The 12,363-nt window shown below is 48.6% G+C and overlaps 1 protein-coding gene across 2 annotated transcripts in view; it reads right to left on the bottom strand.

The window, feature by feature from the left end:
* The window catches only part of SYN3 (synapsin III), a 416,215-nt gene that overhangs the window by 15,335 nt on the left and 388,517 nt on the right, over positions 1-12,363 (bottom strand). For both annotated transcript variants that reach the window (XM_077762027.1, XM_077762025.1), the window contains 2 exons: positions 8,456-8,598; positions 3,553-3,627 (listed from right to left, as the gene is read on the bottom strand). In XM_077762027.1, the coding sequence (XP_077618153.1) occupies positions 3,553-3,627; positions 8,456-8,598 (218 nt within the window). The remainder of the gene's footprint in view (positions 1-3,552; positions 3,628-8,455; positions 8,599-12,363) is intronic.

Raw genomic sequence — 12,363 nt, forward strand, 5'->3', positions numbered from 1 at the left:
TGGCTGGATTTGGGAGTCACAGGGGACTTTTGTCAATGTTCTCGCTTCTCTCCTCACCCTCCAGGGTCACACGGGGCATTCCTGCTCTGAGATCTATTTGTGTCTCTGAGCCATGAGGCCTGGAATGAGGAGAGATCATGGCTGAAGTGCTCTTAGAACCGCTCTCTCATCTTAACTGCCAATGCCCATGGAGGCCCGGAGAGGAAGAGTGGCTTGGCCAGGCCACACAGCAAGACAGTAATGGAGCCAGGACTACATGGATCCTAACTCAGTTTTTGCATTCAGCTGTAGCAAGGAGCATGAGATCACAGAAGGAAAAGGAAGGATGGAAACTCATGGCTATTGAGCCCCTAGTAGGTACCAGACCTTCTGCGGGGGTTGACCCTTCTTTCTCTCTCTAACCCCAAGCACAACTTTGGCAGGAAGCTTTAGCCCATTCTTACTGATGAGGAGGCTGAGGCTCAGAGAGGTTAATAAGTCACTGTACTGGCTTTCAAACCTAGATTCCGTCTGATCTCACAGATCAAGCAAGCCACCCTTCCTCTCCCGTGGGACACATTGCAGTCTGTTCTCCCTCAGCATGGGAGACCAGTGACCTGGGGTCTTGCTATTAATTTCCTCAATAGTTTTCGCTAAGCCTCTTCTTGAAACCTCAGTTTCTTTATCTGAGAAATGGGAAGGCCTAGGTATGATTCTAGTTGTGCATCAGGATCACCAGGGGAGTCGAGCACACAAACACAGAGTAAACATTCAGATTTGGGGGCCCTGCCCTACGTTAGCATAATCTCTATAAGTTTTTTAAGTTTCTCCTGTGATTCTCATGTGCAGCCACATTTGAGGATAACCTCTGCTCCTCAGAGCTCTAAGAGTAACCTGGGCTCTCTGACCAGCGTTTCTGTACTTAGCACCAATACAGTGAACTGACTGGCTGACTCCAGTTTAGGGAGGCCCATGCCCCAAAACACACTCCTAAATCAGGTGTCTTCTCAATGGAAGATGGAAGTCTGGACCAAGACCAGTCTGGAGAAGACTGGTTTCTAGAGGCTGTATTCAACCAATGAACTTCTGGAAAAGCTACTGGCCGCAACCCATGGAGTACAGCTCCCCCCACTTCTCAGGGCCACGGAAGGGACTTTAGGGGTGGAGCAGTGTGGGAGAGGCTGGAGAACATGGGCCCATGCTCCCCTCCAGCCAGGTGGGATCAGCACCGACCAAGCCATATTATTGGTTTTGCCAAGGAATCAGGCTACCTGGCAAATACGTAGGCAGGTGGAGAGAGGGCCAGGGCCAGTTTATGGGCCCCCAGAGATTTTTCCCCTGTGGAGGTGGGACTGGGGAGCTCTGTCCCAGGCTCTGGGAGTACTACCCATGGCCTTACAGAAGGGAAAGTGAATTCAGGACCAAACAGACTCACACCTATTGTAGGCTCTTATGGGACTGGCCCAAGTGGCTTGGAACTGTGCAGAGCTAGGGATATGGTGGCCTTCTGGGGTAATTTGTGAGCAGCTCATGAGGCATGGCAGAAGGCTGGGCCCATGTTCTGGAAAGGCCATGGGGCAAAGGACCACAATGTCCCATAAATGTCCATTAGGAGAAGGAAAGGACTGCCTCAGACCAGATGATTCAGTGGTGCAAGGTCATGAACACACCCTCCCCTTTCTGAGACTAGTTGGCACAGGTGGGTTCCCAGATTGAAGGCAGCAACTGCCACCTGTGGGTGATAGGAAGGGAAGGCAGCCTTTCTCCACCATGGCTGCTGCTGTGTTAGGTATAGAACATCCCTCTCCCATTCAGCCCTCTGGCTTATTCCATCTAATGAGTAATTGCAGAAGTTCACAGAAGTTAGTTAACTTACCCGAGGGAACATAGCTTGGAAGGGACGGGACCATTCACTTTGTTCACATCCTGCTCCTTCTTAAAACTCCAAAAATAAGTTCCATGAGGGCAGGGGCCATGTCCATCTGTCTGCCACCATTTCCCCAGAGCCTGGCTCAATAACTGGCTCCCAGCTGGTGCTCAACAGACAACCTGACAGTGAAGTGAAGGAAAGCCTCCCAACTCCTACTCGTTCTTTGCAGGGGGATTGTGGTGCCACCGCTTTCAGGAAGCTTTCCCTGATCTCACCTCTCCTTGCATTGGATGCCCCTTCTCTGTGCTCCCTTTGCAAGCACCTAAAGCTTGCTTCCACCCCCAACATACCACACACTCTTTGTCTCCTACCTTGACTGGGGAGCCAGGACTGTTGTTTTAATCTGCACAACATTTATTTTCCCTCCTATACTTCCTAATGTTCCTTGGCATCATACCCCTTCCTGTCTCCCTCACTCATTCCTGCTATAGGCCCCTGCTCCCACCCTAATCTCCAGGGGGCAGAGAGGAGAGGGAGGCCCACTGAATCATGGTGGTGCTGCTTTCTGGGCCATAGTGATTGGTTCAGGGATGGTCATGTGACTTGAGGTAGGCCAATCACTGAATAGGGCTCAATTACAGTCTTTGGTTGAAATGTCTGAGAAAGAGAAGTTCTGCCCTGTGGGACTTGACACTCAGGATGGGAGCCTGGAGCTACTATGGGCCACCAAATGAATGCACTGGCCAGAATGAAGCCATCCAACATAGAACAAAGCTGCCTGAGGTGTGTAGGATGAGCCCTAGAGTCTTACCTAGAGATGCACCTCTGGAATTTTCATTGCCACACGCCCAAATCCTGCATCTCTGACCAATGAGGTTTGTGTTCTGACACTTGCCATGGACACAGAGTCTCCAAAGGGAAGGGCTGGATCTTTTCATCCTGGCCTCTTCAGTGCTCAGCACAACATGGCATGCAGTAGGCACTTAATAAATGTTCATTCAATGGTGGATCTTTTCCACCCCAAAGTCCACACTCTATCCACTCTCATTGCATGCCTACACTCAGGCCAGCCAGCTTGCAGGAAAGAACGTGTATGTGCTGCTGGCCCTGGTCACAGGTGACTGGCCCTTCTTTAGGTGAAGGGAGCTCCCAGCAGTGTTTAAATGCAGAAAGACCTGAGAGACTTCCAGCCAGAGTGCACATACCACATTCATGACTCATTGGAAATACCCTCTCCCTCCTGGCACTGAGATGGAGATAAGTCTGAGAGGAGAGTGAACATTCCAGTAGCCCTGGTGGCCTACTAAGGATGCTTTCATATACCTGTGAGAGCACAGAGGGGGCTGGTGAGGACTCCTGCTCTCTCTGCAGTAGCTGGGAAGGGCTGGAAAGACCCTTGAACTTGGAGTTAAGGCATCAGGGGTCTCTATTCTCAGCTCTGTCATTGATGAGCTCTGTGATGACCCTGGACAAGTCACTTTCCCTCTCTGAACTGTCTTCTCCCATCTGTAAAGTGGGATCATAAAACATCTGCCCTGCAGCTTTTTGTGCAAGAAAGGGCTGCTGTGCCTAGGAAAGCGCTCTGTGGGTGGTGAGGCACTGGCCAGAGGGTGAATGGCATTCCTTACAGGCTTCGTTGTGTCCCTCACCCACCTCCTGCCGCGGCTGGTGCGTCACCCTATTACACCTCCTTCATCTCTTACCTCTCTGTCATGGCCACCTGCTCCAACATGGCAGAGCCTGTGTTGGCCTTCCAGTTTCCAGAGATGGAGGTTCTCCTGTATCAGAAAAATAACACTGAGGGCATTAGGACACTGTCACTGCTCTGCTTTCCTTCTTTGCTCTGGATGTTAGGAGGCACCGATTCATATATGTGGCTCACATGATAGCATGTATTATTAGGTACATATCTTGTCCCCAGCTTTGCCTTTTTTATTTTCCTTTATGTTGTTGTCTTATTTATTTGTTGGACTTTCTTCTTCTAAGCCACCTCTGAAACCTAAGAATTAGATTTTAAAAATGCCTACACCATCAGATGAAATCTCCCGAACTCTGGACTCTTGTATTTGAAAAGGAGAACTAGGGCAATAGAGCCACTAGTGATCCTGGAATTTCAGGCTCCAAAACATAGGAAAAATAATCCATGGAGAGAAGTGATCACTTTTTCATGGTGAAGGGCAGAAAGGCCTCCTGGCCTCAACACCCTCTCTATTTGTTTGCCTTTTCTTCTTCTCCTTCTTCTTCTTCTTCTTCTTCTTCTTCTTCTTCTTCTTCTTCTTCTTCTTCTTCTTCTTTTAAGTTTATTTATTTATTCTGAGGGAGTGAGACAGTGTGCACATGTTTGTGTGAGTTGGAGAAGGGAAGAGAGACAGAGAGGGAGAGAATCCCAAGCAGACTCCGTGCTGGCAGCGTGGAGTCTGATGTGATGTGGGGCTCAAACTCAGGAACTGTGAGATCATGACCCGAGCCAAAATCAAGAGTTGGATGCCCAAATGACCAAGCCACCCAGGTGCCACTCATTTGCCTTTCTGCTCCAGCAACAGCTGACCTCCCCTGCAGTGCTCCAAGGCCACGGCTTTTTCCTATGTCAAAGCTTCTATGCATGTTCTTCCCTTTGCCTGATCCAGTCTTTGTCTCCATTTTTGCCTCCCTAAAGCCTACTCATCCTTCACGTTTCATGACATGTGACTTCTCAACAGTCTACCTCCCCAACAAGAGTAGACATGCCTATACCAATGCTTAGTAATGCTTATCTCACTTGGAATGACTGCTTTCTTGTCCAGTCTTCTCTGAGGGCAGGGACATATTTGACTCATCCCCTTTCTCCCCGGTGTCCAGTGGGACCCAGCATGTAGTGGGTACCCAGTAACTAATTACTGGGTAAGGAACTGTGTGTATCGGGGAGGAATTGAAACAAATGATCTCCAGGGGGCTGATCTGGACTCAGCAAAGCCTAAATGGGTGTAAGCAAAGGAGCAGAGGCAAAGCTTTCTGTTTTGTGGCCCAGAGAAGGCATGTGGTTGAGGTGAGAGGGTGAACGGGGAGGAGGAGTTGCTACTCAAATACATCCTTCTAAAAGAGAAAATAAAATGCATCTGAGGACAACAGATGCTGAGAATTGATGGTGGCCAATAGGAGCTAGAATTGCTAAGGGGTGTAGTGACATTCATAAGCTTGATGTCAGTTCAATTCAGCCCATCTCGATTCAATTCAATTTGGCAAACACTCACTGGGCCACCCTATGTCCTGGATACTGGACTAGGCTCAGTGTGCACAGATGACCCCATCCTAAGGCTGATCACTACCTGGAAGGGTGGATTACTTTAAAACCAGAGCAGAGGAATGGTAAGGTTAGCAGCATACCTGAGCATCAAGGGGCTCTGGGAAAGCAAAGGAAAAAACAGACTCACTCAATGTGACCCCAGAAGTGCCTTGGAGGGTGGACCCCAGATGTAACCATGGGATGCGCCTTGGAGAGTGGTAGGGTTGGTACGGTGGAATCTGCATGGTGGTAAGAGAAGGTAAGAACTGACTTGGGTCAGACAGGTGCAAGTTTGCATCTTCGTTCCAGAATTTTGTAGCTGTGTAACTATGCACATCTCTGAGTCTTTATTTTTTCATTGGTAAAATGAGGATGATCTCCATCCTGATATATTGTGTGGACTAAAGGAGATATTCCCATAAATGTCTTCGTACAGTGGGTGCTACTATTGTTTTTCAGTAAGTTGAGACATGAAAAGAAGGCACTGCAGTGCCAGAAGGAACAGGAACACAAGCCAGATTGCTCTCTTTCCAAGAAAATAATGATTGAGAGAGGTGCTATTCAATGAGTGCTTTCCATGTCTGAGACATGGGCCTAAGGGCTCTGTAAGCACTGACTTATTTCAGGCTCACAAAACCTAATGAGACATATTTACTATTATGATCATTCCCACTTAGTGGCAGAAGCCACAAAACCATATCTGAGAAGCTCCATGCTCTGTGCCAGGACTCTCCATGGCAGAGCTCATCACAGGTGGGGGGCGGGGGGAGAGAGTCAGTTGGTCCAAATGTGATGCACCTGCTGGAATGTAGGACAGAATGTAGACTTTGACAAAAGAATCTACCTATATTCTAAATGTATGGTGTTGACTCCCTCACTGAAGAGAGCGGGGGTGGGTAGTAAGGTATGTCCCCAAGTAACCTTGGATGTGCATGCAGGCTGTATGACTAAATATAAAAGGAGCTGTACACAAACACCGTACTGCACTGGGTAAAGCTCTTTCCCACAGGGCTCCAAGTTAATGGTTCCGCAATTGTACTGGGATTGAACAAATAGATAGCGGGTGGTAGGAGCCAGGTATTTTCCTGTTGCAGTGGGAAATTATAGATAAGCAATCTGGGAAGGCTGAGATGATTCACGTGGTACTAGAAGAAAGTCAGACACATTGATACGGACTCTCTGTAGCTTTAGATAGAGCTGGTTATATATAGAAATAATTACAGATACGTGAGCATACGTGGGCTAAGGGACACACGTATATTTCCTAGCTCTGTCTGCTGAGAGAGCCCTAGAAACAATGCAGCCCAGTAGCAACAAGTGCAAAGGCCTGAGTGCAGGGCAGGAAGTGCACCAGAAAGGAGGCTGAATGGTTGGGGGTGGAGAGGACGCTGTACACTGAGGTCTGACATGAACCCCCTCCCTCGGACTGGGGCCAACCCAGGGTCCAGGAAAAGCCATAACTAATGACAAATTGGAGCTGCCAGGGCAGAAAGGCTCAGCATAAGGAATGTGGCAATGAGCTAATCTTCAAGAAGAGAAACTGGGACAAGGTGTCGTCAATGTCAAGTGGAAATGCGAACAATGAGGAGAGGAGGGAAATGATATCATGACGGATTGGTGGAGGCCTCAGGAATGCCCTGGACTGCTGCACTGGAACATTCCCCAATTCAGAGGGGGCAGGGAAGAGCCGATCTTATCACCCTGAGGGATCTGAGAGCTGTGACGGGTCTGGCTTGGCTCATGGGTGGAAGAAAGAGCAGAAGAATTCCTTGAGAACGGGCTTCATCCCTTTTCTGGGAATCTTTCCTTGCCAGGTCAACTGCCAGCATCTTCTCCAGTTCCCCAGGGAATGGCAGGGTGGAGTAGTTGCAGGGAAGAACATGTGGCCCATAGAAATCTAAAATTACCATCTAGTTCCTTTACAGAGAAAGTTTGCTGACCCTTAGTCTAGGCAATCCAGGTAGTGCCAAAGCAACCCTAAGTAATACGTAAATGGATGTGTCTGGCTATGGTCAATAAAACTTTATTTACAGAAACAGGTGGCAGCTGGAATTAGCCTGTGGGCTGTGGTTTGCTGACCCTGACCTAGAGCACAAGCTCCACTGTATAGCAGCACATGAGAGATTTCCAACTGTCCAAGGCTAGCGATTGCCGTCCATCTGATATGGAGCCATGCATACAGTCAGTGCTCCATTAATGCTTGGTAACCCTGCACTGGATGGCTCTCTGGGGTCTTGTCATTTTAAGTGGAGCCAACCACAACATTCCAAAGTGAGACCCAGAGAGGTCTTGGAGCAGATAAGACCTCCCACCTCTTCAAGGACTCACGACTGCAGCAGCTTGAGTGTGAGTCATCCTTTGCCAGAACCACCCCTAGGGTGAATGTGTGTTGGATTTTTTGGCATCCATTCTTCCTTCCTTTGTCACGGTGCCTCAGTTTCCACTGGGGGATGAGGCCACCCATATGGCATCTCATCTTGGTGGGACTCTCCATACTTGTTTTCTGCCCTTCTCTAACCAGTAAGCATGTGACCCAAGTTGGATTAATCAGCACTGTTTCCATGGAATCACAACCTTGAGTTAAGCACTGAAAATGATTTGGGCAGATTCATGTCCCAGTGGGGATGCCATGAAGATTGTTGCTTCGGGCCACCCAGATTCCTGGAGCTGCCCTGGATCCTCATATTTCTGAAATTGATAGTTTAGTGGTTTTGTTTGTTTTTAGAGTTTCTGATCATTCATGGTTTTCTAATAAAATCCCTTTGAAAAACTCCCTCAGGTTAGTCAGATGTGGTTTCTGTTGCATGTAGCTGGAGAGATCTGGTGTAATCTCCTAATTAGTCTTATTAGCTCCAGAGAAACCCTTTTGCAGCCCATGGCTCCAGAGCCATCTTTTTATAAATACAGGTCAGATGATGCCACTTCTCTGCTCAGAAGAGAAAAGAACAAAACCCCTAAACCCTCAGCAAGGCATTCAAGGACCTCCTTGATTTGTCCCCAGGTGTCTCTTTCAGCCTGGTCTCTTATGATGTACATCCCTTACATACTCAAAGTTCCCTCAAACATGCCAAGTGTCCGTCTTGCTCTGGGAGAAACAGCTCTTTTTGGGTAGGCAGATCTTTACCCGGGGATAAGCTGTGAGAAAGCATTAGCATTTAGCTGTACTGATCAGGGAAGAAGGACAGTAAGGAGGGCAGAAGGAGACATAAAGGGAGAATAATGGTGTGCTGAAGGGTCTCTGTCCTGGGGTGGAGGAGACTGGCCTGAACACACATCACTAATTACTGCTCCTCCTACACTCTCTTCCCACCCTTCCTCCCAGCCCCCCAGCCCCAGGGACTCACATGTAAGCCTTGTAATTGGATCCAATTTTCTGGATGCGGATGTCGTACTTCGAGTCAATGAAGGCCTCGGTGGTGGCGTAGGTTTTGGCCATTGCCACCATGCTGGTGATGTCCTGGTAGTCATGCTGGTTCTCTACTTTGATCTGTGTGAGGAGATGAGGGAGTGAGTGCCACCCACCCAGCATTCTCAGAGCACCTACCCAATGCCAAGGCCCAGCGTGCCATATATAGTGACCTTGAGAAAGTCACCTGCCTAGCAGAAGAGACAGACATAGGAAACTAGTCATTCCACTAGAATGTAGAGGAGGAAGGGAACATTCCATCTGGGTTGTCAGGAGAATCTGTACAGAACAGGTGAGCTCTGAATAGAGTTTGAGAGAATAAATATATGTTTCAGGAGGGGTATTTCTTTAGAGGACAGAGAGGGTGGGCAAAGCAGAGGTGGGGGAACCACTGGGCAGTGGGACTGGGCATATGGTTCAGACTGGCCGACAGGGCAGGACGGTGAGGGATGGCTGAAGTGGGTCGTCAGAAAGCAGGCCTTGGGGGACCTCAGCCATTTTGTTAAGAGGCTGAAGGCTCTGGAAAACCACTGGAAGAAGTGGAGGAGTTGAAACAAGAAAGTATCCTCATTTGTGTTTTAGAAAAATCTCTCAAGTAGTTGCATAGTGGGTTGAATGGAGGGTTGAGTGTGATACGGGATAGAGACCAGTTAGGAAAAAGGGAATGTGTGTATGTATGCACGTGGTATGTATGTGTTGGGTGTGTGCATGTGGGTTGCATGTATGTGTAGTTTGTGGGAGACATATATGTAGTGTGTGGGTACGTGTGTGGCATGCATGTGCAGTGTTTGTGGTGTACGTATTTGGTGTGTTTGTATGTATGAGATGCGTGCTGTATGTGGTGCTTGTGTGTGCAAGCAGTGTGTGTTTGTGCACATGTGTGTGTGTACACTGGACAAGGTTAGTTGTGCTTGGCCAAAGGCCTGGGAGAGAAACTTGCACTGTTTACTTAGCTGAGGCCAGGAACATGAAGTGGGGCCTTGGGGTCAAGGAGAGGCCCCAGGAGAACCTCTAAGGCCAAACGCGGATGACGAGACCAAGGCTCTTTGACCGTGCTCTCAAGACAGAACTGAGGCTGACTGTCACTGGCTGTGAATAGCTGGGAGAGCCGCCCCCTCCTCTGTCACTTCCGCCTGGACAGTAGAGGGTTCTGATGTTGGGCCAGAGGCAGGGAGGGCTCAGATCCCCTGGCGGGGGGATTGGGCAAGTGCCAGGCAGCCTGTGTGGGGGCTGTTCTGTCCCTATGGTCTCTCCTAGCCCTCTCCCACTTCCCCTTGAGGGTCAACCAGCATCCTGACAACTCCAATCCATCTCTCCGGGACGATGCCCACCTACAGCTCCACAACATACAAAGCAGCTTCACAGCTCCCTCCTGGGACACAGAACAGGATTGCAAGGCAGACAGCGTGGGCATTATTATGGTCATTTAACAGATGTAGAAACAGATTTCTTGCCTTGTCCAAGGCCATATGGCAGCTAAGCACAGAGCTGGGAAGGAAGCTCAGGACTCCAAGAGCACAGCTGTTCTTTAGACTATCTTCAGGCAATCTACAGGTGCACACCTGCTGCTGCACCCCAACAGATGGGAAATAATGGTGGGGAGTGACACTTGGTGCACCTCCCCCCCCTTTTTTGGCTTTCTGAGAGTCCCAGCCTCGCAGTGGTGACTCTGAGTCCCACTTTGCAGAGAATATAAAGTGACCAAGCAGGAGTTCCCTATTTTCCAGCCCTTTCCAAGCTCACCAGCTTTCTGCTTCTTCCTCCAGGCAGCTGCGTGCTGCCTCCCACCCCTGGCTGACCTGCCCTTTGCTCTAGGTCTACCTAGACTGACTGCTTACTGGCCCCTCCTCCTTTAGTAATAGGACCCTTAAGTTTCATCTGGGCATCTAATCTCTCAGCTAAAGACTGCTTTGTTCCAGTCTCTCTCATAGGTAGATACGGTCAAGTCTTGGAATCTGGTCAATGAACATGTGCGTGGTAGTTGTTGTGAGCAAGCTCTGAGTGCTGCCTTCATGATGAAGGCAATCTCCCCTTTCTCTTTTGCTTCTTCTGCCTGGTATCTCAGACCCCAGGATGGAAGCTGCATGTTGAGGATGGCTGAGTAATAAGGTGGATGGAACCTGGATTCCCAACACCATGGAGTCCTCAGTTTGCTCTTGACTGAGCATGCTCAGACTCTTACATGAGAAAGAGGTAGACTTTAATCTTGTTTAAGTCACTGTTATGTTGGTCTTTGCTGAAGCAGACAAACTACATTTCTGCGCTATATTCTTTGTTTATGGCTCTCTGTTGATGCTTTATCCTTTGGGTCAACGTGATCATAGGAATCATAGATTCTCCTCGAGTTGTTCCTGCTTTTCAATACCCTGGGGCTTCACTGTCCTTGGTGTGTCCTTCACATTTCTCTCACCCCTAAACTCACCATCTTTGGATTCCATTCCACTGAAACTGATTTGGCAAAGGTCACCTGTCACCTCCTTACTGGCAAATCTAATAGCGTTCTTTTGATCAGCATCCTGTTGGGCATTTCATGACATCTGAAATTGCCAAGCTTTCTGAATCTTGGTTTGTACCCCACTACTTTCTTCTGGTTCTCTTTTTTCCTGCCAACTTCTTCACTTTATTGCCTCCTATTCCTCCAACCTCCCCTTTAATGATCAGAGTATTTCATTTTCAGTCAACATTTGTGGTCTGGTAGAAAGAGTTAAAGTTACCAAAATGAAAGAATAGGTGGGAGACAGCTTGTTTAATTCAGTTTTATCAATGGGTGGCTCTGGAAAGGACCAGAGCTTCTTCTGCTTCTCGGTTTCCTAGACAGCACAGCATACACTGCAGGGTGTCTTGGAGACTTCAAGCTGTCCACAACGTCCCTTCTCTTCTACAGTCATGAAGCACTCCATCTAGGGGCACATGACCTCCCACAGAATAAATATCACACTTCCCCCTCTCCCTGGCACCTGCATGTGCCCATGTGCCCATGTTTTCTGCTTCTGTGAGCAGAAGTGGGGTCCGAACTTCCAGGTCTGTCATTAAAGGGAAGGGCAGGGCTTTTCCTCTTCCTGCTGGCTGGAGTGTGGACCATCTTTGACCTTGTGACTGAAGAGCAACAGCCCAGGAATGCATGATCAACAAGATGGAAGGGGCCTGGGTCCCTAAAACGAGGGAAGTTCTGTATGAACCCTGGGCTGTTCTTACCCAGACCACTGTGTGAGAAAGCCCTGGCTTATTTTGGCCACCTTAGGTCTTTGTTACACGGCTGAATTTTGTCCCAGTTATTACAGGAGCCCTAAGTACATATTTGTTGAATGTACAACAAATTATTCATTTATTCACAGAATAGACAACAGAGCACAAATAGAGACAGTGTAAACATAAGGATTTAGTTCATTAATTAGTTAATCAATTAGTGATCAGTCCAGCCTTTCCTCGTGCTCCTGTCTGAGTGGTTTGGGGTGGGGGATGCCCATCCTCCCCTCTCCAGGAGTGAGGATATAACCCAGGTTTCTGGTATACAGGCTCTTCTAAAACCCAAGCACAAAATGTACCTGGCCATTTTATAGTCTTTTCCTAACAGAAGGCCTCTGAATTGTGTGATGTCTGGGCCCCAAAAAGCTCAGCTCTACCCTTGGCTCGACCCATGTCTGCCTCCCATCAGACTGTTGGCTTCTTGAGGACAGATGGCGTGTTTCCCTCCTAGTCGTAACACAGGCACCTGGCATGTTGCAGATGTGTCAGACATGTTTGCTGGATTGCATTTAAGAAGGCTGGATAAAGATCCACTTGTAACCTGGGAAAGGGCAGGGGAATGGAAGGAAGAATGTGGGAGCATGGGAAAAGGCAAAGAAA

Source organism: Crocuta crocuta, unplaced genomic scaffold (genome assembly GCF_008692635.1).
Source record: "Crocuta crocuta isolate KB4526 unplaced genomic scaffold, BGI_CrCroc_1.0 scaffold193, whole genome shotgun sequence".
Lineage (NCBI taxonomy): Eukaryota > Metazoa > Chordata > Mammalia > Carnivora > Hyaenidae > Crocuta > Crocuta crocuta.